General features: G+C 43.5%; 1 protein-coding gene across 5 annotated transcripts in view; it reads left to right on the top strand.

Moving 5' to 3' along the window:
* The window catches only part of TBC1D1 (TBC1 domain family member 1), a 230,000-nt gene that overhangs the window by 106,856 nt on the left and 99,360 nt on the right, over positions 1 to 23,784 (top strand). For all 5 annotated transcript variants that reach the window (XM_040485972.1, XM_040485961.1, XM_040485950.1 and 2 more), the window contains 6 exons: positions 1,076 to 1,594; positions 4,497 to 4,586; positions 7,929 to 8,033; positions 9,014 to 9,146; positions 14,957 to 15,048; positions 21,583 to 21,693. In XM_040485972.1, coding sequence (XP_040341906.1) covers positions 1,076 to 1,594; positions 4,497 to 4,586; positions 7,929 to 8,033; positions 9,014 to 9,146; positions 14,957 to 15,048; positions 21,583 to 21,693 — 1,050 coding nt within the window. The remainder of the gene's footprint in view (positions 1 to 1,075; positions 1,595 to 4,496; positions 4,587 to 7,928; positions 8,034 to 9,013; positions 9,147 to 14,956; positions 15,049 to 21,582; positions 21,694 to 23,784) is intronic.

Raw genomic sequence — 23,784 nt, 5'->3', positions numbered from 1 at the left:
TATGGGTATTGGGCCTTAAATTGAATTTTCTTACATAGAAAAAAGGGGAAAAAAATTGCTTTGTGGTTTAGGTCATAACAAAAACTAGGTCCTTCCTTAGCAAGATTGAATTCATGCCCGTCTTGTGTTAGTGTCGTGGCCGTACTTCATCTAAGTGACCACACAGGTGCTTACTGTGGTCGCAGATTTATATCTGCTGCTGCTTTGAAGGCTCTTGCTGGCAGCTCACGATGAGAGGATGTTGCCGTAGGAATGATGATAGCACATGAGACCCTTTTGTTCGTTCTCTTGATCGTGACTCTGCACTGAACCCAGAGGCTTGGAGTCTCTGTGGGAAGAGGCCCCAGTGTGTTGCCGTGATAATGATACAGCCTTGGTTACTCACTCCTTGGTTAAAACCTTCTAGCTCTGCAGTCAGCACTGCTCAACTGTGAGGAAGTATGGGACCGAGTAGTACATTGTCAGCTGTCTTTGAAGAAAATAACAGCGTTGTGATTTGAAGAAGTATTTGATAAGATAATTGCCGTCCTCACTTGTCATGGTCATCCCACCCATTTATTGCGGAAGACACTCCAAGGTCTACCGCCCTGAAATGCAGGAGAGCGTTTTGGTGGAGCCACATCGGAGACAGATCTCTTTGGGAGGTGACAGCTGCCGCAGAGGGTGCGCAGTGTGGCTTGGAAGAGGGACTAAGCCACGTTTGACTCCACGGCCACACTGGGTTGTGTGTCCGTGGGCTCGTCACTCAACCTTGTGGAGTGTTGTGGGCATGTCAGTCCCCTAACGTAGGCCCTCGCACATAAGAGGTGCTTCCTCAGTATTGTTCCTCTTTTCCTTTCTGAAAGTTGTGCATCTCGTGGGAAGACATTTCCGGAAAGTCCCGGATTCCCCACGGATCCTGCGTCAGTACCATGGAGTATGCAGTGGAGGGGTTGTGGAGAGCATAGCGTTGGTTCCTCGCATATTCCTGCCGTGTGTGTGTGTGTGTGTGTGTGTGTACACACACGTGTGTGCGCACCAGCGTGGGCATACCTACTACAGCATGTTCCAAGTAACACTCTTCCTTTCTTGGCAGGTGCCTGAGATCATCAGCTCCATCCGACAGGCCGGGAAGATTGCCCGCCAGGAGGAGCTGCATTGCCCGTCTGAGTTCGATGAGACGTTTGCCAAGAAGTTTGAGGTGCTCTTCTGTGGCCGGGTGACAGTGGCTCACAAGAAGGCCCCTCCGGCCCTGATCGACGAGTGCATCGAGAAGTTCAATCATGTCAGCTGCAGCAGGAAAGCCGAATTTGACTTGGTCTCCCAGGATTCTGAAACCCCAAATCCTGTGGGAGGGCTTTCCTTCACGGATAAGTTCCGGTCTGTGCTCCAGCCGGTGGGGAATGGGGAGCAGGGCGGGAGGCCCATGCGCAAATCCTTCTCCCAGCCCGGCCTGCGCTCTTTGGCCTTTAAGAAGGAATTTCAAGATGGAAGCCTTCGGAGTAGTAGTCTCTTCAGGTCCTTTGAGGAAAACGACATTGAGAACCACCTAATTAGCGGGCACAATATTGTGCAGCCGACAGATATTGAGGAAAATCGAACTATGCTCTTCACGGTAAAATATCATCAAGCCCCGGGCTCATCCCCAGTGTGAGATACACGTTCAAAAGAAATCTTTATGGAGAATGGATTCTTAGTAAATTGCTTTTGGATTTATGTGTGAATCTATCTAATTTTAGAGCAAATAATCCTTTTCTCAGGATAAAATCCTTTAGTTTTAGACCTTTAAAATCATCGTTGGAGGGGCGCCTGGGTGGCTCAGTTGGTTGAGCATCTCACTTTGGCTCAGGTCATGATCTCACATTTTGTGAGTTCGAGCCCCATGTCCGGCACTGTGCTGACGGCTCAGAGCCTGCTTCGGATTCTATGTCTCCCTCTCTCTCTGCCCCTCCTCTGTGCGCGCGTGTTCTCTCTCTCTCTCTCTCTCTCTCTCTCTCTCTCTCTCTCTCAAAACAAACATTAAAAAAGATACATATAAAATTATAGTTGGAAAAAAAAATTAAAAAAAATAAATAAATAAATAAAATTATAGTTGGAAACCTAAAGAGAATCAATCATTTTTTTGTTTTAAGTTTATTTGAGAGAGAGAGCACAAGTGGGGAAAGAGCAGAGAGAGAGAGAGAGAGAGAGAGAGAGACGGGGAGAGAGAGAGAATCCCAAGCAGGCTCTGCACCACCAGCACAGAGCCCAGTGTAGGGCTTGAACTCATGAACCATGAGATCATGACCTGAGCCAAAATCGAACGCTTAACCGACTGGTATGTTCTTATCTCTACCCACTCCCCACCCTCTTGGTTGAAAGGTACCTTTTCAATGGAAGGAACAGGTGACACATGTAAGAGACTCCAAAAGGATTTTTTAAAAATCTACATTAATTTCAAGAAATATATTTCAACAAAATCTTTTAATTGGAAATTACTCCCTCTTTACTGTTTCTGTTAAATTATAAAATATTTATCCTTTGTTAATCAGAGTAATTGGTTTGGGGAGAATATGATACTTAAAATTTATACCCAAACTGAAATAATAGTTCAGCCAACTGCTTACTCCCTTGTTTTCTAGAAGAGGTTTGGTAAACTAATAGACAAGTACCAGAAAAGGAAATGGATAGGGAAGCTGTCCTCGGCTTGGGATTCCTGGGTTCCGTGCTGCTCTGGGCTCTTCTGTATGGGCTTGCCCTCCTTGGGAGTCTCTGGGTCTGAGCTGACGGGACTCGGGGCTGTCCCAGCAGGGAGCTGGCCTCTGATGGTATAGGGAACTGATTGTTCTCAGCCCCCTTCTAGAATGTCACGGCTGATATTCTAGTGAGAGCAAAATTACCATAAGTGTAATGTTTTTGTGCCTAACTCAGCACAGTGAGATGGCCGACAGGTAAGGAGGCTGCCACTTAGGCTAATGGGTTGTTGGATGTAAGCAGGTTTAAGATGAAGACGATGTGTCAGTGGGTAAATAGGGCTGTTTTCATTGTTAACCAGTGTACTGAAAAGAGCTATGTTGGCATTCAGGCTTTTAGTCTGTGATCTGTATTTAAAAAGATAGTGGTGTCATTGTGAAAGCTACTCAGCGCATGTATTTTCAAGTACTTAGTGTGTGACTGCTGTGTGTAGGGTCCCTTTCAGAATGCTAGAAGTCACAGCAGTGAATAGGGCAGCCATGGTCTCTGCCCACATGGAAGGTAGATTCCAGTAAGGGGGACTGACAACCGATTGTACAAGTAATGGCCTCATTACAGTTGTGATAAATGCCACAAAGGAGAAGGAAGTAGAGGGTGCTGTGAGAATATCTAAGGATTCCAGGAAGGCTCCTTGGAGGAAGTGATTTTCCACTGAGCAGAGGTTCAGTGTGGCCAACTAGATACTCTGCTAGTAGGAGTATCGTGAATTCAGGGAGCAGCAAATGAGAAGGCCCTTGAGGCAGGGATGGGTTGTGGCAACACAGTCTTCTGCTGTAATGGCGTTTATTGTGCTGACCCAAAGCTGTAAGGCAGTGTTAACATATGCTAATACTCTAACTTTATTTTTTTTAATTTGTTTAAGTTTATTTATTTATTTTGAGAGAGAGAGAGAGCGAGCGTGTGTGTGAGTGAACTGTGGAGGGGCAGAGGGAGACAGGGAGAGAGAGAATCCTAACCTGAGGATCCTAATCGTGACCTGAGACTAAGTCAGATGCTTAACCAACTGAGCCACCCAGGAGGCCCTAATGCTCTAACTTTAAAAAGTCAAGTAAGTGGTATTTGAACGCCTAACAAATAGTATGTACTCAACCATGGTAGCTTATTTTAACAGTAATTCTAAAAGACTTTGCAGTTAAAAAAAAAAAAAATGTCATTAGAAAGTGTTTTGGAAGTTTCAAAAGAGAACTGTTTCTGGAAGATTCGCTTTTATAGACACCTCACTTCTTACAAAGGGGAGATGTGGCATCTGAGGTTTGGTTGCTAACTTTTGGATATTTGGTTCTTTCATCTCAAAGAAGACTGCTTTAGGGGCGCCTGGGTGGCTCAGTCAGCTAAGCGTCCGACTTCGGCTCAGGTCACGATCTCACGGTTTGTGAGTTCATGCCCCACGTTGGGCTCTGTGCCGACAGTTCAGAGCCTGGAGCCTGCTTCTGATTCTGTGTCTCCCTCTCTCTCTTCCCCTCCCCCACTCATGCTCTGCCTCTCTCTCTCTCTGTTTCGCTCAAAGATAAATAAACATTAAAAAAAAGAAGACCGCTGCCTTACACAGGTGGATGTACTCACACACGTGAGGTGCTGCCTGAAATCCCCAGGGTAAACCGGAGCCCCAGGAGCTGGTCATCCTCTGCAGTGAACTTGCAACTTGAACTTGCAGTGAACTTGAACCTTAGAAGAGCTTGCCCCTCTTCTTCTGCATTTCCATAGGTCACAACACAAGAATGTTTGTATGATAAATTTGAGTTCAATTTTCATGAAAAACTGATTTCTTTTTTTTGTCTTTTAAGATTGGCCAGTCTGAAGTTTACCTCATCAGTCCTGACACCAAAAAAATAGCATTGGAGAAAAACTTTAAGGAAATATCCTTTTGCTCTCAGGTAAATGGAGATGGGTTATTGGTTCATTGGCATTTGAATTTTTAATGAATTCTTTTATTATCTGTCATTCAACAGAAGTGCTAAAAGGTTGCAAGATGTACACTTTCTGGGTGTACTTGATTTGGGATCTTGCATTTCTTCTTCGATTTGGTGTATTAAGGCAAAATTTACATATAATTTTGAAGTTAAGTTTGCTGTCAGCAACGGTAATCTGGAGAGAATACATCATCTACTTTTCTTTTTTCAATTATTGGTGGTAACGTTCTGTAGTCACAATTTCCAGATGTGTGTGTGCGTGTTTTACTATATGTATTCATATATATACATGTAAATGTTTTTAAATAGGTGCTCATTTCTACTGTATAAAAATTCTTCACTTCTTTTGGGTGCCAGTCATTATTTCTTCTTCTTTGAATTAGTGATTATCTTTAAGGATGTTTTCCTCAGAATACAATGCCTACTTGATTCTTTCTTGATAGTCTCCCTAGGCGTGTTTCATAGAGAGATTCTGGAGAATCAGTTATAATAAGCTATGTCAGTTGTATTCAGGATCTTCCTAACAAATATGAGGTCATTTAAAGTCATTGTTCGGCTATTTTTTAAAAAGTCCGGCTTCTCATTTCCTCACTTCCATTTTCTCATAACTAGATGTAACAAAAATCTCATTGCTGATTTATAACATGATCTACATAAAAAAAATTTCTCTTTTGAACCCTTTTCCCAAAATGTGAAAATAAAGAATGTTCCTTTTGTAGTTGGATAGGGAACCATTTGCAAAATAAATTTTTCCAAATCCTCTTCCCCAGAGAATTAATGCCTGGCATGTGTTTACCTTGCTGTTGGGGAGCGTTGATTGAGATATGTCAGTGATTGCCCATTTATTGGAAAATGTTCAGCCTGAGATTATCCACAGAATTTAATCTCAATTTGCTGCTATTTCTATTGAAATGTTAATGTTTAAGGTTTGGTTTTTCGTATGACAGTTTTATCATTTCCTAAAGGGTGCAGCTTACAAGTTGACATGACGACCCGAACTTCAAGTTCATAGCACTTGTATCTCTGCATGCTGGTGCTTTCTGGAGATACTCACGTATTAATAATTATGCTCTAGGTCTTATCTGTATCAAGGTGCCTCTTAGCTGATACTTTCAAAACAAGTTTACATATTTATTCAGAAGAGCTCTTGAGAAACAGTAGCGTACAACCCTGGCCTTAATATCTTACATTTAAAAGCCTCTCTACTCTCTGTGTGTATGCTTTGTGACTCATTCTTAATACCAGTTAAGTACTTGTGTTTTAGGAGTACAAATGTGTGTTAAAACTTTTTTTTTAAGCTCTGTGACTGTGTTTGCATGTGTGTGTGTGCGCATGTAGTTGTGTTTCTTCATTAATCTCTTATCTACTTTGGATTTTTGAGGTAGTTTTTCTTTAATACCTAAGAAAAGTTCTCCTCTTTCTGTGTCCACTTTTCTGCACTTCCTTTTAGTACTAAAATGAACAGTAAAAACTCTGGTTTTCAGTTGTTCTTGTATTATAGGGGTAACCAGAATAACATTTTAGGAGAACACTGTTAATCTTCATATTTGAGAGATGTTTTTAGATATTTAAAATATCTGAGAAAATCGTCTGGAACCACAAAAGGCCCCAAATAGCCATGGCAATCTTGAGAACAACAAAGCTGGAGGTATCGCAATTCCAGATATTAAGACAGACAACAGACTTGTAGTAATCAAAACAGTATGGTCCTGGCACAAAAATGGACCCATGGATCAGTGAAACAGAATAGAAAGCCCAGAAATAAACCCATAATCGTATGGTCAATTAGTCTGTGACAAAGGAGGCAAGAGTATACAGTGGGGAAAAGGCCATCTGCTGAACAGTGGCCCTGGGAGAACTGGACAGCTACATGCAAGAGAAGGACACTGGACCACTTGCTTATACGATACACAAAAATAAACTCAAAATGGAACAAAGGCCCCAAATGTGAGGCATGAAACCATGAAACTCCTAGAAGAAAATATAGGCAGTAATTTCTTTGACATTGGCTATTGCAGAATTTTCCAGGTATCTCCTCCAGCAAGAGAAACAAAAGCAAAAATAAACTTTTGGCATTAAACCAAAATAAAAAGCTTTTACATAGAGAGGGAGACCAACAACAAAATGAAAAAAGCAGCTTACTGAATGAGAGACGATATTTGCAAATGATATATCCTGTGAGGAGTTAATATGCAAAATAGGTAAAATACTTAACACCAGAAAAACAAATAATCTAATTGAAAAACAGGTAGAGGAGCTGAATAGACATTTTCCCAAAGAAGATATACAGAGATCCAACAGGCACATGAAAAGATGCTCAGTATCACAGTCATCAGGGAAATGCAAATCAGAATCTCAGTAAGCTATCCCCTTATACCTGTTAGAATGGCTAAAATAAAAAAGACAAGAAACAAGTGTTGGCAAGGATGTGGACAAAAAGAAACCCTTGGCACCCTGCTGGTGGGAATGTAAATTGGTGCAGCCATGGTGGAAAACAGTATGGAGGTTCCTCAAAACATTAAAAATAGAACTACCATGTGATCCAGTAATTCCACTACTGGGTATTTATCCAAAGAAACAAAACACTAATTCAAAAAGATAGGTGTATTCCTATTTTTATTGCAGCTTTATTTATATAGTAGCTAAGATATGGAAGCAATCCAAGTGCGCATAAATGAATGGATGAAGAAGATGTACACGCACACACACACACACACACACACACACACACACACACACACACTGGAATATTACACAGCAATGAAAAGGATGGAGCTCTTGCCATTTGTGACAACATGGATGGACCTAGAGGGTATTATGCTGAGGGAAATAAATCCAAGAAAAACAAATACCACATGACTTGACTTATATGTGGAATCTAAAAAACAAATGAGTAAACAAAAAGCAGAACTAGACCCAAATATGCAGAGAACAAACTGATGATTGCCAGAGGGGAGAGGAGTCGGGGATACAGGCTTTCGGTTGTGGAATGCATAAGTCCCAGGCATGGAAGGTACAGCTTAGGGAGTATAGTCAGGGGTATCCTAATCGCACTGGATGGTGACAGATGGTAGCTACACTGGTGGTGAGCATAGCATAACACGCAGACTGATCCAATTCCTGCATCATGCACCTGACACTAATGTAACGTTTGGTATCAACTGTGCTTCAGAAAATCTGAGAAACTAATTTTATAGTGCTCCGGTCAGTCAGACTGTGCTGTGTCAGTCTTAAGTTGCCCTCTGACAGTTGTGCGTCTTGTGGATACAGCTCAATGTTCCTTCCTCTTTTCCCTGCCTTCAACAGGGTATTAGACACGTGGACCATTTCGGGTTTATCTGCCGAGAGGCTTCAGGGGGCGGAGGCTTTCATTTCGTCTGTTACGTGTTTCAGTGCACAAATGAGGCTCTGGTAAGTGCGACTGAGAGTTCTCCCCTGGAAACCTTATTCATGTGGAATTTCAACCTCACTGATTTTTTTCTTCCCTTAGCAAACCATATAGCTTCATCAGTGTGTCATTATTTGGCTTCAGTTATTCATCATGACTATTCAACAATTAGCTAGTATACATACAAGACTTATTTGGGCATGTGTCTTCAATTTTCATTGTTTTTTGTGGAATCTGCTCACTTTGCCCTCTGGCCCAGCGTTAAAAAATGTCATTTTGGATTTTTGGTCCAGAGGAGTTGGCTTTTTTGTCAGTATTTAATTTATGGTTTTAGTTTTTATCTTAGCTCATTTAAGCGTTTTGAACATCTAGGTAGTGTTTTTAAGACTATAATCCTAGCAGATATTACGATAATGACTATGTTTGTCAGTGATTAGTGGTCCCCCCCAAATCTTCAAATACTCAGTCTTTGCAGAGTCCTGAAATCTCAGCCCACTCATCTTTTTTTTAAGTTATTTATTTATTTTGAGTTTATTTATTTTTTAAGTTATGTCTTTCTTTATTCATCCATTCATCCTTCCATCCATCCATCTATCCCTTCCTCCCTGCAGAGGAGGAGCAGAGAAAGAGAGAATCCCAAGCAGGCTCTGCAGTGTCATCACAGAACCTGACATGAGGCTCCAAATCACAAACTATGAGATCATGCCCTGAGCCAAGTGGGAGGCTTAACCAACTGAGCCACCCAGGCACCCCTCAGCCCCACTCATCTTTTTGTTGTTGTTATTTATTTTTGAGAGAGAGCATGAACAGGGGAGGGGCAGAGGGAGAGACAAAATCTGAAGCAGGCTCCAGGCTGTCAGCACAGAGCCTGACGTGGGGCTTGAACCCACAAACTGTGAGATCATGACCTGAGCCAAAGTCCGACGCTTAACCGACTGTGCCATCCAGGGGCCCCAGCTCCACTCATCTTAAATGGGCTTTTTGCTATCTTCTCTCTGATCAGGTTGATGAGATTATGATGACCCTGAAGCAGGCTTTCACTGTGGCTGCGGTGCAGCAGACGGCTAAAACACCTGCCCAGCTGTGTGAGGGCTGCCCCTTGCAGGGCCTGCACAAGCTGTGTGAGCGGATAGAGGGTGAGTAGGGGCCCCCTTCAAGCCTTAACATTTCGGGACTTAAAGGTCCCAGGAAAACCTTAGGCAGTCTGCATTCCTTGAAAGGTTCTGCCTGAGGCTCATGTTAGTTACAGGGATTACAGGTGAACTGTCAGTATGCTGAGGGTGTCTTCTGTACTGTGCTCGGTGCTCAGGATTTGAAGATAAACATCCACATCCCTGTCTACCATCGCCCCTCTAAGGGGCTCTGAGTAGAGAGCCAGAAGCTGCCTACCGGCTGCATGGCATTTATCAAGGTTGTGCGTGATCAGCCCTATTGGCTGCTATGAAGAGATCCAGTTAAGATATGAGCTGAAGAATTTCCACCGAGTGTTTCAATTACAAGGTCATCAGTAACCTCTGCCAGAACAGTTTTCATGGAGTGAAGGGGGCAGAAGGAGGGTTGCAGTTGAGCCGAAGGGAAAGAGTAAAAAGGACTGAGTGTGGATGATAGTTTCTAGAAATTTGGTGTCAGGAGAAACTGTGGTAAATGTTACCATTTGCAGCTGATATTTGTTGAGCATTTAAGGTGTGCCAGGCACTGTGCGAGGTGCTGTAACTTGCACTGTTACCAATTTGATCTTTAGCGCATTGTGAGAGGAAAGGGGATTGGTCATATGCACATTTTAGGGGGAAGTAAATCAAGAGTGAGTGAAGTGTAGGGGTAAACTAGTGTGTGAGTCCAGGAGTCCTCCTGTGAGGGAAAGCCCTCCCTGTTACCTGCCCCTCAGCTGCACCCCAGGAGAAGGCTGTGCCGGGGTGGGGGGTGTGTGGGGGGGGGAGAGCCAGCTGACCCAGCTTTGTGCAGCTGGGGAGGTTTCAGCACATCCAGAGCCACAAGGGCCGGGTGGGTCAGAGTGGAACAGACGAGACCTTTCCTGAACGAGAGAGGGAATCTTCCTCAGGTGGGAAGAGAGAGATGCTCCATTTCTGGGCCTGCGGCGAGGGGCAGAAAACAAGGTAAGCCTGTGATGATGATCCTCTGAGGGACCCTGCCATTGAAGTGGCTCATTTCCTCTCTCTCCTTGCTTTTGCATTTTTTTCCATTTATAGGAGGATTTCTAAAACTTTGTGTGCGATTCTGAGGAAAGTCACAGGATTTAAACGGCCTATGTTTTTGTAAGCATCAAAACAGATGTGATAATTTCCTATGTCTGTAGAATACTTCTTTGTTTTATTTTTATTTTTGAGAGAGAGCATGATCCGGGGCAAAGGGGTGGAGGGGGAGAGAGAGAGAGAGAGAGAGAGAGAATCCCAAGCAGGCTCCACACTCAGCGCAGAGCCTGACGCGGGGCTTAATCCCACAACGCTGGGATCATGACCTGAGCCGAAATCAAGCATCAGACACTCAACCGACTGAGCCACCCAGGCGCCCCTAGAATACTCCTAATAAGCGTTACTTGTGTAGAGAAGAACACAATTGCTATTTGGATTTCATTTTCCTTTTTGCGTAATTGTGGTGAAAGTATATGTGATATAAAACTGACCATTTTAGCCTTTTTAAAGCGTACAGTTCAGTGGCATTGAGTAGATCCACGTTGTTATGTGGTCATTGCCGACTTCTGTGTCTGGAGCTTTGTAATCTTTCCAAGTGGAGAATCAACTGAAGTGTAACTCCCTCTGCCCCTCCCCTGCTCCCTGGCCACCACCACTCTACTTCTGTCTCTGTGAATGTGATGGCCCTAGTGTGTCATCTAAGTGGACTCATGCTTCCTTTGGCGACTGGCTTATTTAGCATAACATCTCCTAGGTGTATTCACGTTGTAGCGTGTGTCAGGATTTTATATCATTTTAAGGCTGACTAGTAACACATTTTGTGTTTATACCACATTTATCTATTCATCTGTCCATAGACGTTTGAGTTGTTTTCACCTTTTGGCTGTTGTGAGTGATGTTGCTCTCAAGTTGGTGTGCAAGTATCTGTTCATGTTCCTGCTTTCAGTTCTTTTGGGAATATACCCACATGTGGAATTGCTGGATCATATGGTAATTACACATTTAATTTTTTGAGGAACCGCCGTTATATTTTCCACAGTGGCTGCAGCGTCGTGCACTCCCGTTAGTAGTGCATAGGGTTCCAGTTTCTGCACATCCTTGCCCACGCGTGTTACTTTCTTTAGGATAACCATCCGGTGGGTGTGAAGTGGTATTTGACTTCCCTTTTTTTTTTTTTTTAATTTTTTTTTTTCAACGTTTTATTTATTTTTGGGACAGAGAGAGACAGAGCATGAACGGGGGAGGAGCAGAGAGAGAGGGAGACACAGAATCGGAAACAGGCTCCAGGCTCTGAGCCATCAGCCCAGAGCCCGACGCAGGGCTCGAACTCACGGACCGCGAGATCGCGACCTGGCTGAAGTCGGACGCTTAACCGACTGCGCCACCCAGGCGCCCCTTGACTTCCCTTTTTAAGTGAGATGGATTGACAGTTATCATCTTAAGTTTCAAAGATTCGTTTACAGACATTATAGTGCTCTTTAAAATAAATCAAAATGATTAATATTTTCAACTGTGCTTTCCTAGTTGCTACTGTTTGCTGACATTATGCAAAATAGAGCTGGAAATGAGAAAAGTTCTGCTTTACCTAGAGATCTCATCTGAAAGGATCCCTAACCCTTCCCTTAGTGGTTGTCAAGATAAGGTAAACGATGACAGAAATGTCCCTTGAGAGCTTATTAAGAAGCCAACAAGGACTCTGGCCCTGAAGATAAAGCAGACCGAGATCTGCAGGAGCTGGAAGGATTCCAGAGTTCCACCTGATAAATCTTTCTGTGGTCTGGCCTAGCTTTCAGAAAGTGAGAGCTGAAAAGTTCCGTCAAGGTGGGGATTTTGCTGCTGTAGTGTTGGAATTATTATTTAATTCGTCTTTTTTACCTGATAAAATCCAAGCAAAGCAGAGAGCTCTGCTCATGTAAAAACATCCTCAGTAGCACAGGTAGAAGGCTGGGAGGCTGTGTAGTGCCCACCCTGATGGGAAGCATTTCTTAAGTATAGATGACACAGCGTTACAGGCATCCTTAGGCGGGAGATGCTTTTAGGAACACTTGGAAGCCCGTGCTTTTTGCTATATTGTGTTCCTAATAAGTAGAATGAAGCGGTTTATTAAAGCTCCTTGTAGGTTCCCGTAAGAGTAGTTCTCATAGGAAGTCAGGCTCTGGCCGAGCACTCTGTTCACGGACCAGTGACGTGGCCACAAGAAGAAGGACTTAAAAGGCTGCTTTCTTGATCGGTTGAAATCGTCAGTCTGTGCCCCGGGATTTCGACAAGAATACGTACGCTGTGCACACCAACCACGGCGGACGCGCCGCTCACGTCGTGTAAGCGGGTCTGGGTTGGAAGTCTGCACAAGTCCTAGTGGTGCGGATCTAGCATTTTGTGCATTTTAAAGTTGAGCGGAGCGTTTTGGGAATTGCTAGATTGAATTGTATGTTCACCGAAAAGGAAAAAAGGTTGAACTGAGGTTTTCCTTTGCTGTCCAGGTTTGCCTCTGGCAAAGCAAAGTCATTCATCAGACCTCCCTTAATAAGAGCCTTTTCTGCGTCAGCAGTGTGAAGGTGGCCTCACTAACAACCCGGCCGGAGGGATCGTAGCTTTCGAATGCCCTGGACTCTGGTTCCCTGTTTCTGTGTTGTTCCTCGTGTCCCTTTTCCCTGGTAAAGCCTTGTAGCATCGTGTTGAGGGTGCCACGTCCGTGCTGCTGGAACCACCCGGGGCAGCGCAAGGTGTTGAGAAGCCCTGTGGAAAGTGTGCTGTGAACATGGGGTAGACAGCCAGGCACCGGGGCCTGCGTGCGTGAGAAACCTCACCTCTGATTTGATGTGGGGCATGCACTGAGGCATCCTGGAGGCAAGGATAAAACTTGGTAAGGCATCTCTTCATACCTGCCGAATGTGAATAGTCTGTGTTGCTGCCCAGTTGGTCTCTCATATAATTAGGTGAATTCTTCGTGGAGCCCAGGGGTTCCCTCTGCGTGTGAGTGTCTCATCGGACAAGCCACGTTTTTCCAAAATAGGATGCTTACATTGTGTCCAAGGCCTGCAGGGAGGGCTTTTGGTTAGTGATGACTGCTTATTTTACTCCTAAGTTTAAATACCGTTTTGATTCAACATTTAAGTAGTTACAGCACAGTAAAAGCATCTCTGTGTTCTCAGCTTGCCGGAAGAACACCTGAATTGTGCCCTGACGAAACCCATCTGTCTTTTCTATACTCTCACCTTCCTCTGAATTCACTTTGGTATTGAAGCTACTTGTGTGTCAAGCGACTTGACTCTTTGGGCAAAGGGAGGCAGTGGAGAGTTTGAAGAGTTGCTCGTGGAGGCAAAAAACATGGTTCAGAGTCTGACTCTGTCCCCGACCTAGCTGATGGCCCAGGGCAAAATACTGGACTTTCCTGTGCCTCAGTTTCTTCATTTATGCATTGAGATTACTAAACATGGTACCCACTTCAGGGAGTATTTTGAGGAAGGTGATACACGTAATGTTGAGCATAGTGGCGTGGCAATCACTTAAGAAACCTTGGCTTTTATTTTTAGACTATTTTCTTGCAGAAAATGGGGGGGTGGTGTTGCTGGGAGGAAGGACATCCTGGAAGCTGAGAGAGCCCCTGCAGTTTGAGGAACAGCTTCCACCAGAGCTGTTAGCAGGGAGGCGGTGGGGGAGGGGGAGGGGGGGGGGGGAGGGGCTCCGTGTCCAGCTGCAGTGGGGGGTCGGGGGGGGGAGGGAGGGCAGCTACTAATTGGCCTCCTGACTTTTGACAAGTCGCCTAGCTCCTCTAGACCTCAGCAGATGCCTCTTAAAACAGAGGCTTGATTTCTGACATTTCAGAGGTATCCTCTCCCAGCCATCCTTAGCTATGTAGATGCATTCACAGTGTTCTCCGGAGTGTGTGGCCTTGGCCGGGCACCTTCCGGGTGCCCAGCCTCAGGAGGAGGGGAGAGAGTTGCAGCAGGTGGGTGAGGCGAGGGCTGCCCTTGGAATCAAAGTAACGGGCGGCAGTTCTCCCATGGTGGTTAGGTCAGCCTGTTTCCAGATCTTCTCAGCATGTGTGACATTGATCTCTGGCACCAAGAAAAGGCAAAATAGAATCTAAGCCATGTATGTGTGGAGAAAGCACTTTGTGAAGTATCAGAGTCTCACTGGCACTGAAATTGTGACTTTGTCACTTTTCCTCCTAATCCTCTGTGATGGTCATCTGATGGTCTTACGACTGTTACTAAGGCAGTGGTGATAAAATGAAAGTTGTTAGCCACATGAATAATCCATTTTATTGGGAAGGAGTCTACCAAGGAAGAGGAAAATGTTTCACACGGACCGTAGTTGTTTTCCCTTGAGAAGAATCATCAGGGTTTATGTATAATTACTCACAAGAATTTATTTTCTGAGGACGAGGTTCTGATTGTGTGAGGTGTGTTAACATGGTCTGGTGGAGAAAAAAGTAATTTGGAACCACACAGATGCAAGGTAGAATCCAACGTGGTGGTCTTGGGAAATCACATAAGCCTCTGGGTCTCAGTTTTCTTAACTGTACAATGGGGATAACTAAGTCCTCTTCATGGATTGTTCCAGTGTTACATAATATGGGCCTAATGTTTACGACAGTGCCTGGCACATGAGGGCTCAGCTAAAAAAATGTCTGTTGTCCCATCGGCGTCATTAACATTGTTACCAAGTAGAATGTCTGTAAAATGTCAAAAGCTTGAAGTAGGTGGGTCAGAACATAAAGAGCTCGAGTATGGAAGTTTTACTCTGCCTTAGAACTTGTACTTAGAGTGTTTTCTTGTATCTCTTCTTAATAGGAATGAATTCTTCCAAAACCAAACTAGAACTCCAGAAACACCTGACGATGTTGACTAATCAGGAGCAAGCAACTATTTTTGAGGAGGTTCAGGTAAAGTACCAGTTTTTCAATTTCTAGACTGAAGGAAAAGGTAAGCAGCTTACCTGAGAGATGTTACTTATGAAAAATCGCAAACCAGAGCTGTCACAGCTCTGAGGAAATGGCCCTGAGTTCCTCTTGCTTTAAAGTTAAGCCCCAATCAGAGGTGGGGGATGGAGTGGGAGGTAGGGAGGGGGGTGGGGGCAGGTCAGATGGCAGACTGACACCAGGTCTTGGTTTCCACAGTGAATGCAACTAACCCAGAAAGAGGACTCCCTTAAAAATATTTTAGAATGGGGGCGCCTGGGTGGCGCAGTCGGTTAAGCGTCCGACTTCAGCCAGGTCACGATCTCGTGGTCCGTGAGTTCGAGCCCCGCGTCAGGCTCTGGGCTGATGGCTCGGAGCCTGGAGCCTGTTTCCGATTCTGTGTCTCCCTCTCTCTCTGCCCCTCCCCCATTCATGCTCTGTCTCTCTCTGTCCCCAAAATAAATAAACGTTGAAAAAAAAAAAATGAAAAAAAAAATATTTTAGAATAAAGAAAGGAAATTCTAGAGTGGAAAGAGCCTCAGCCCAGGGGACAGAAGACCTGGACTTTGGTCCCCAAGCTCTACAAGAGTTTCTCTGCTCTACAAGAAACTCCTGCCAGCCCCTTCCTGCTCGGGGTTTCAGCCCCGAAGTGTGGGAGTCGGCAGAGACAGTATTTTGTACGTGAACTTGGTCATTAACCGTTCCTCCCCTCTTACTCAGTGTTGGACACAAATTTACATGATGTTGTCTACTTAGAGCTATATATCAAACCTAACTGTAAAAAAAAAAAAATGCAAAAAAAGCCAGCTCGTCAGTTTTCTGTTAAACCTGGAAACTCGCTCTTATCCTTGCGCGTAGATGCGGCGTCTCTCCGGGAAACCGTGCTGTGTGTGCTGGCATGCCCGTAGTGTGTTCGTTCTGAATCTTTAATGAGCTCATCAAAAATTTCCCGTCTGCTTTAGCTGAGGGGCATTTTCAATGGTTTCCTGGCACTTTTGTAGGGAGGAAGGCACATCAGAACAAAGGATAAATATTTTTGTGTGGGGAGCAGAGTGAAAGGGCCTTGCAGAGCAGTCAGTAAACCAATCCAGAAGGCCCGTAGCTCTGGGTTCCAGGTTCTGTCTGTCTCCACACTGGCTGCAGGACTCCACCCACCAGGCCCATGATCTGTTTTCTGTTAGAGTGAAGAGTTAGAAGACTGTCTTTTTCTCTTTAATCCCATTAGAATTCTCTTCATCACCCTTGTTCTCCCGTGGTAGGATTGGCATGTGTTTGTAGAAGGAAAGCACGGGAAGGTTTTTTACTTTCATAAATAGCTTAGAATGTAATTTTCACAATTTCCACTTGCCTTTAAATTTTGTTTTCTTTTGAATCGACTTGAGACATGCCATTTTTTTTTTTAAATGTTTGTTTTTGAGAGAGAAACTGAATGGGGGGTGGGGGAGGGAGAGAGGGACAGAGGATCTGCTATGTCAGTGCAGAGCCTGACGTGGGGCTTGAACTTCTGCACCGTGAAATCATGACCTGAGCTGAAGTCTGACGCTTAACTGATAAGCCACCCAGGTGCTCCCTTGTTTTTACGTAAAGGGTCTTTAGAGTTCTGAGTACACAGTACTCAGAAAAACTTAGTGTGATTTGTACTTGGAATTCATAATGGACAGTTTGCTTCCAATTGTTAATGCATTTACAGTGGAAGCCGGGCCTTTTCCTCTGGTGTTGGTCCATCCGCTTGCTGGTCTGGTGCTATCAAAGCCACTTCAGGGAATGTCTTTGCAGCAAGCTTTGAAGATGCACATTCCTCCCCCAATGTGAGTTTTATTTGTTATTTAGACAGCACCATGTAGCACTTTATTACCTGTGCTGATTCATCTGACCAAAAACAGTGCGATTAACCAGCATAGGTAATAAAATATTGTCCAGCAATGAGAAATTCCTAATGGATGTGATTCTGAGATTCTCTTTGGCCCGTGTCAGTTTTTAGATACCCAGTACATACAGAAAAGAGATTTAAGAGACGAGTGGAGACAAGGTTTATTTATTTTTAAAAATGCCTGTAGTTAATATCTTGGGGCCCCCATGTGTTGTTCTAGAAGGCTCTGTAAGTTGAATAGCTTAAAGACCAAAGGAAGGTCACTGTTGTGAAAAGCCAGCTCTTACTATGTCCTCCATCGTCATAAGTGTGGCTTTTCCTTGAATGATACAAATTTGACATGGATCTCTTCCTCTAACGGCCTGAAGGTTTCATTGAATTATTTCCAATGACCATTCTTGATTCTGAAATGACGTTTTATAAACCAAGTCATTGATTTCTTTTTAGGTAGCAGTGCCGGCTAATGTGTTTGAAAATAGTACATTTCAGAACGATCATAACAAAAAAGGTGGCTTTTCAATGTCAGGATCCCTTTTGTAAACAGAGTGGTTAATACGTTCCTTTGTACCGTCTTTCCTGGAGGGTAATTTTGTTTCTGAAGAACTCTCCAAGGGCAAATTTTCGTAAGACAAATGGAATTACGATTGAAATTAGTGGCACATGATTATGTAGTTGTTAAAGCATACATAAGCAGTGTTTTTGTAAATAAATGCTTAATGCAAAGAAAGAAGTGCAGAGCACACAGGACATGAAGAGCAAGCCGTCAGTAATGGCCGTGATGCAGGAGATGGTCGCCGCTGCAGGGAGCTGACCGTGAGCGTGCTGAGAGAGCTTTGTGCCCCCTGAATGTGCTGGCCCATTAACCCTTTGTAAGAAGACTCATGACACGGAGAGCCACTTTTTAATTTATGAGTTCATGAAACAGGTCTTATAATTTTCCCGCATATCTTCCTGAGTGGGGGGCCCACGGGGTCTTGCCGTCTTCCCATGCTGCCCTGCTGCTGGCTGAGTGAGCCGGATCAGGCGGTCCCCCAGAGGGCTTTCAAGACGAAGTAGGGCAAGGAAGGGAAGTGCCTCAAAAGCCCACGTCTTCTCATCTGAGTGAGTGTATTTCAGGGAGTGGCTGAGTTAATGCTGAGTAGGTAAGTCGAGTAGGTTCCTACTCAGAGATGTCAGTAATGGATTAAAGAACATGATTTTTCACAAGTTTTAAAGAGGAATGGAAGAACTTTTTCTCTACTTTGTAAAGAATATCAACTTCTTTGGATTTTCCACGGCTTTAAAATGATTTCATTTAAGATTTGATTATAACTTTATGAAAAGATGTCAGAATGTAGCGTCCCAAGTGAGCACTACCATTTTAAGGAGTACCCTCAGAAGACCACAGACTTTCTCAGCATCGTGGTGTTCATTAGTGAGTGTTGGAAATTCAGTGACTCTTACCACCAGTTCATAGGCCCTCTCGTAGAAATAAGGTCAAGAAGCATGTAGCAGAATTGGCTTGGTTATTTTTGACAGTCAGTTGTTTTGTATTTAATGAAATATAACTGTAGGAAAACACAAATCGGTGGTGTACTTCAGTGAATTGTGCTACGATGAATACACCTGTGCAGCCGGCACCAGGATGAAGACCTAGAGCGTTTCCAGCCCCTCAGAATCCCCCCTGAGTATTGTCCCCAGGTACCTACTGTCGTCACTTCTGACACTGCAGATTGGTTTTGTCGAAACTAAGTTAATTTTTGACTACAAAGAGATGTCATCCGGCTCAAGTCCCCGTCATTTTCCTCAGGCTTGTCTCTCTGACTAATGAAGTTTGGTAAAATTAAATCACCTGTGGAAAGTAATGATTTGCCACGGTGGAGGGTGGTGAAGTCACATGAGGGGTATTAAGGAGCAGGCACCTTGCTAATCATTTTCACTCAGTAGAAGAGTGTAGCCCATAATCATGTTTCAATTATTTTAAGGAAGGCCTTATTTCTTGACCTTGTAGGGCATCGTGAACAGTGGCTTCCCTCTGTGGAGGTTAACAAGCCCCGGGACGCAGTCTCCGGCCCTTGGTTTCAGTTTTTAATGGGCAGTGACTGTGTTTGTACATTGTGCTCAGCTGTCTCATGTTCTGTCCCTTTGAACAAATTCTTGTGTATTTTGAGGGAAAAAAGTTTCCTTCTTACTCATTTTTAAGCCTTTATTGATACTTTTGATATAAGCTATTGCACAGAATTTCTCTAAGAAAAATACACTTTTTCTTGTTGAGAACAGCTTCAAATATTTAACCAAAGATATGGAAGAAGAAATGGTTCCACTTCTTGGCTGTCTGTTCAGAGGCTTCTCATAATTCCTGTCTGCTCCTCTTTCGTGGACTTTTTCTAAAAAAAAAAATAAGACTTTATTATTATTATTATTATTATTATTATTATTATTATTTTGTTGCAGCAGTTTTAGTTTTATAGAAGAAGTGGGTAGAAAATATTGAGTTCCCATATGACCCCTCATACCCCAGCCCTACCCCCAGGCCAGTTTTCCCTGTTGTTAATATCTTGTCCTAGTGTGGTACATTTGTTACTACTGATTAGTCCATATTGGATACATTATTATTAACTGAAGTCCTTAGTTGACATGATGGTTAACTTTTAGTGTTGTTAGTTCTGAGCGTTCTAACAAATGTATAATAGCACGTATCCATCATTATAGGGTTATACAGAATTGTTTTTCACCACCCTAAAAATCCTCTGCTCCATCAGTTCATTCCTCCCCCTCCTCCAGTCCCCAGGCATCCACTGGTCTTTGGTTGCCTCCATGGTTTTGCCTTACCCAGAATGTCATCCAGTTGTAGTTATACGGTGTGTTGGAGATTGGCTTTCACGTAACAACATGCATTTAAAGTTCCTCCGTGTTTCTTCATGGCTCTGTAGCTCTTTTTATTTTAGTGCTGAATAGTGTTCCATTTTATGGATGTATCACACTTTGTTTATTCGCTGTTGAAGGACATCTGGGTTGCTTGTAAGTTTCAGCAGTAATAAATAAAGCTGCTATAAACATTGGTGTGCAGGTTTTAGTGTGGGCATAAATTTTCATCTCGTTTGGGTAAATACTAAGCAGTGTAACTTGCTGGGTTGCATGGTAAGAACATGCTTAGTTTTTTATGAGAAGCTGTTGAACTGGTTTGCAGAGTGGCTGTATCATTTTGCCTTCCCGCTGGCAATCAGTGAGTTCCTCTTGCGTCCTGGGCTTATGGACCACGGTTCATCTTCTTGGGGTATAAAGTTGGGATTGTGGTGCTTGACCGTGCCTTTCCTTTGGTGAAGATCTGATGGAACTTTTTTTGGAAAAATCCAGTTGATTCGTAAAACATGTACAACTTCATAACATGAAGGCTCATGACTTGGAATTGAGATTGAGAGCATCTGTTCTAGCTTCCAAGATATTTAATCCTTAAATCTGAAATTTGAAAGAACGGGGAGTCCTCAGTGAAAACAACCCCTTCTAATCATTTGCTATATTTTCCTTGAGTTACAGGAACAACTTATCATTTTAAATGATCTTTTTCTTAAGAGAGGGAGTACCAGAAGGTCTGGGTTAGTGTTACCTTTGCTTCTAAAAGTTATGGCACAAAGGGTAAAATCATTGTTTCTCGGTTAACTTGGGGAGGAGTTTGCCAAGAGTGTAGCTGACCCAGACTGGATGCTTGTATGTTTGATTCATGTACTACACCCCAACTTTGTTTTGAAGGGCAGGCTAGAAGTTTGGGATGGGGGGAGAGAGGAGGAGCAGGAAAATGGATAATCGTCGTTATGAAAAATACATATTTTCAAGGTTTATAGACTAGACGCTTTGTCCTCAGAATAAGTCAGGTTTTTCTTCATATTCAGAGAAACAAATACACTAAATTAGATGGTGTTTAAAAACTGAACACAGATATTTCAGATCCAGAGAATTTGGGACCTTGGAGTTTATTTTGTGCATAATCTTCATTTGAACAGATGAGGAAGCTAATCACTTGCCTGTGGTCACACTTCTAGGCAGTACCTAGAACCTGCATATCCTGATTTCTAGTCCGGTATGCTTTGCTACTACCTATATGAAGAATTAAAGGTATAGGGAGAACGTTCTTAAAAAAGAAAGGGGAAAAAGAAATCCATGCCATAAAATACTGTGTTCAAGTTCACGCCTTGTTGGGCTTGCAAGAAGTGCTTCACGGTGAACATCACATTTGATGCATATGGAACCATGACCCTGGATACAGTTGCTGTTTTCCTTTCCAGTTCCCTAACCATGAAAGTTTATGAACATGTAGCCCTTAACAGCTCCGACCTCTGGATGTTTACACAGTTTTTACTCTTTTCTTGTTTTCAAGACTATTTATCTCTTAAATATTTCCACTGTGCCTCTGTCCGATGTGAAATATTTATTTTCGGTATGAGGACATCAGAGGTCAAAAGTGAATCGGGCTCACTGGCTCCATTGTTCTTTTTAGGAAGTGTCTCCCTGTCTAGCTAGGATCATTGGTGCCCCCTGGTGAGATGATTGGGTAAAAGCACCCATTGATGGATGGGAGGAAGCTGTTTGTATTTTCAAAGGCGTGGTTTAGCCGTTTTGTTAACAGTTAAAAATAAATGTGATATATTGGTTTTTTTTTTTTTTTTTTTAAGAAATTGCGACCAAGGAATGAGCAGCGAGAGAATGAATTGATTATTTCTTTCCTGAGGTGTTTATATGAAGAGAAACAAAAAGTTCACACCCATGTTGGGGAGATAAAGCAGGTATGGCTTTTTTTTTTTTTTTCCCCTCTTGTTTTAATTTTACCAGGATGCTGTGTAAAACAAAATCTTGAGGTTTTTTTCTCACATTCTGAAACTTTTTTTCTCCCTGTATCTTATTTTTATTTCTTGCACATATGAGGGAAATTTGGGAATACTGAGACCGTGCTTAGAGGAGGTGTCGGCCTCGTGGTGGGAGTGGGGCAGGTGCCTCCACAGGAGGACTGGTGTAGAGCTTCCGGGATGAAATTTAAGAGTAGGTACTGCTACAACAGGCTACTTGACCTGCAGGGAGGGAGCCAGTCTCTGTCACCTCCCCTTTCTCCCTGGTAAAATGGGAATGACGTTGCAGGGTCGCCTTCAGAATCCTGTAAAGTCCCTGGAGGGTCTTTGTGACATAAATGCTACGTGAATGCAGGGAGAACACTTCTGACAAATTAGGTTATGACGTTAGAGACCCTGGCGTGTGTGCTCTTCAGATCTAGAACTTGCACTGATTCCATTTCACCTGAGGGAGGTCCAGAATCTGCCTGCCTTCCTCTCCTGGCCACAAGCATCGTTTAGCTTTTCTGTCTCGGGGTGCTGGGTCAGAAGCTGGGGCTTCCTGCAGGTCTCTGTCTTGGAAGCGCTCCAAGTCTGGGATTCCGTACACATGGTGCCCCAGACCATTTTCCTATGCCTTTTGGACTCTATGTAAGTCAATTCCTGATAACTGTTATAGCTTCAGATGTGCATTTTGTATTAAAGTTCCTTGTGAGCCAGAAAATCTAGAGAAAAATCACTGAAGGATGTTCAAAACATCCTTCATTTCCCAAAAGTATATTGCTTTTTAAAAAAAACAAACAACTGACAACGTCCGAAAGGCGCTTTAAGGCTCAGTGGCCTGCCCCCTCCCTTGCCCTCTTCCCTATGACACCCCTGCCTTTGTGGCACCCTAACTGTGATGCAGTTTCACGTGGACCCACACGTGATGGCAGCTGTCCCCAGATTTCTACCTTCCAGTTGGCTCTGGCAATCAGGTACCTTTCCTGAGCTCACAGGGCTTATGTACAGTGTCTGACATTGTTTTTAATCTCCTCGGCCGACTGTAGCATCTCTTGGCAGGGACCCCGACACCAGTGCACTGTGCGTGTGTGTCTGGCCTTCATGTGTTGACACTCCTCCCTTCCCAAGACGGGAAGTCTTGGGAGTTCTGTGCCCCTCCGGTTCACTCGGGTGGGCACCCAGCCTAAGCTCACAGTTAATTCTCTACTTTTTTTCAACCTATTTCTCTTCTCGCTTTCATTCCTTTTTTTTTTTTTTTTGGTGCCATTAATAGTTTTTCCCTAACTTGTTCCAACAGGAAATTGATAATTTTGAAATAATTTATAACTGCTAGTAGAGGGGAATGAAGCATTTATGGTGGATGGAAAGTTTTGACCTAAGTACAGACTCATATTTAGGGAACAGAGTAGTGTCTTTTTGATTTGGGCATAGTTGAGTGCAGAGGAGACATGTAATTAATTTTATTTCCATTTGGAAACATCAAGAATTTAAAATATAAAAAGCAGAACTGTCAGCACTTTGCGTAGAGGATTCTGAACATTCTGTTATCCCATGCCCTCACATCTGTGCCTGTAAAGATGTTGCCCCGATTCCCAGTTGTGGTTGGGTCTCCCCCAGACCGGACACCCTCTTGGGCTCTGAGGATCAGGCTTTTCAGAACAGCAGCTGCTTTTAGATGAATCAGATGAAGCTCTGAGATTTCCCAGGACATTCCTGGTCTCTTTATGCTACGGAGTACTTTAACTACATGGATTTCATTACATTCTTGTTGCACCTATAAATCCCCATACCCTTTGAAAGCATGTCATGACTTGACCTAGAGAGGAGTAGAACCATGGCTTTGACAATGAACTTCTCTGACCACCGGTCTTCAAAAGTGGACAGAGAGAGACACTGAGCACAGGCTCAAGGCTGCACTTCGTTAGAGCCAGTGATCTGTTTGTGCTTTTCAGTGACTAAGTGATAGTGTTGGAGAGCTGCCAGAGGACTCAGTTTCGTAAAATAGAAAACAAACTGAATGAGATTTTGTTCTTATGGAAAAAGTAGAAG

Source organism: Herpailurus yagouaroundi, unplaced genomic scaffold (assembly GCF_014898765.1).
Source record: "Herpailurus yagouaroundi ecotype Mexico unplaced genomic scaffold, PumYag 28, whole genome shotgun sequence".
NCBI classification, from domain to species: Eukaryota; Metazoa; Chordata; class Mammalia; order Carnivora; family Felidae; genus Herpailurus; species Herpailurus yagouaroundi.
The sequence above is the reverse complement of the archived record's forward strand: the minus strand, read 5'-3'. Positions and strand labels throughout refer to the sequence as shown.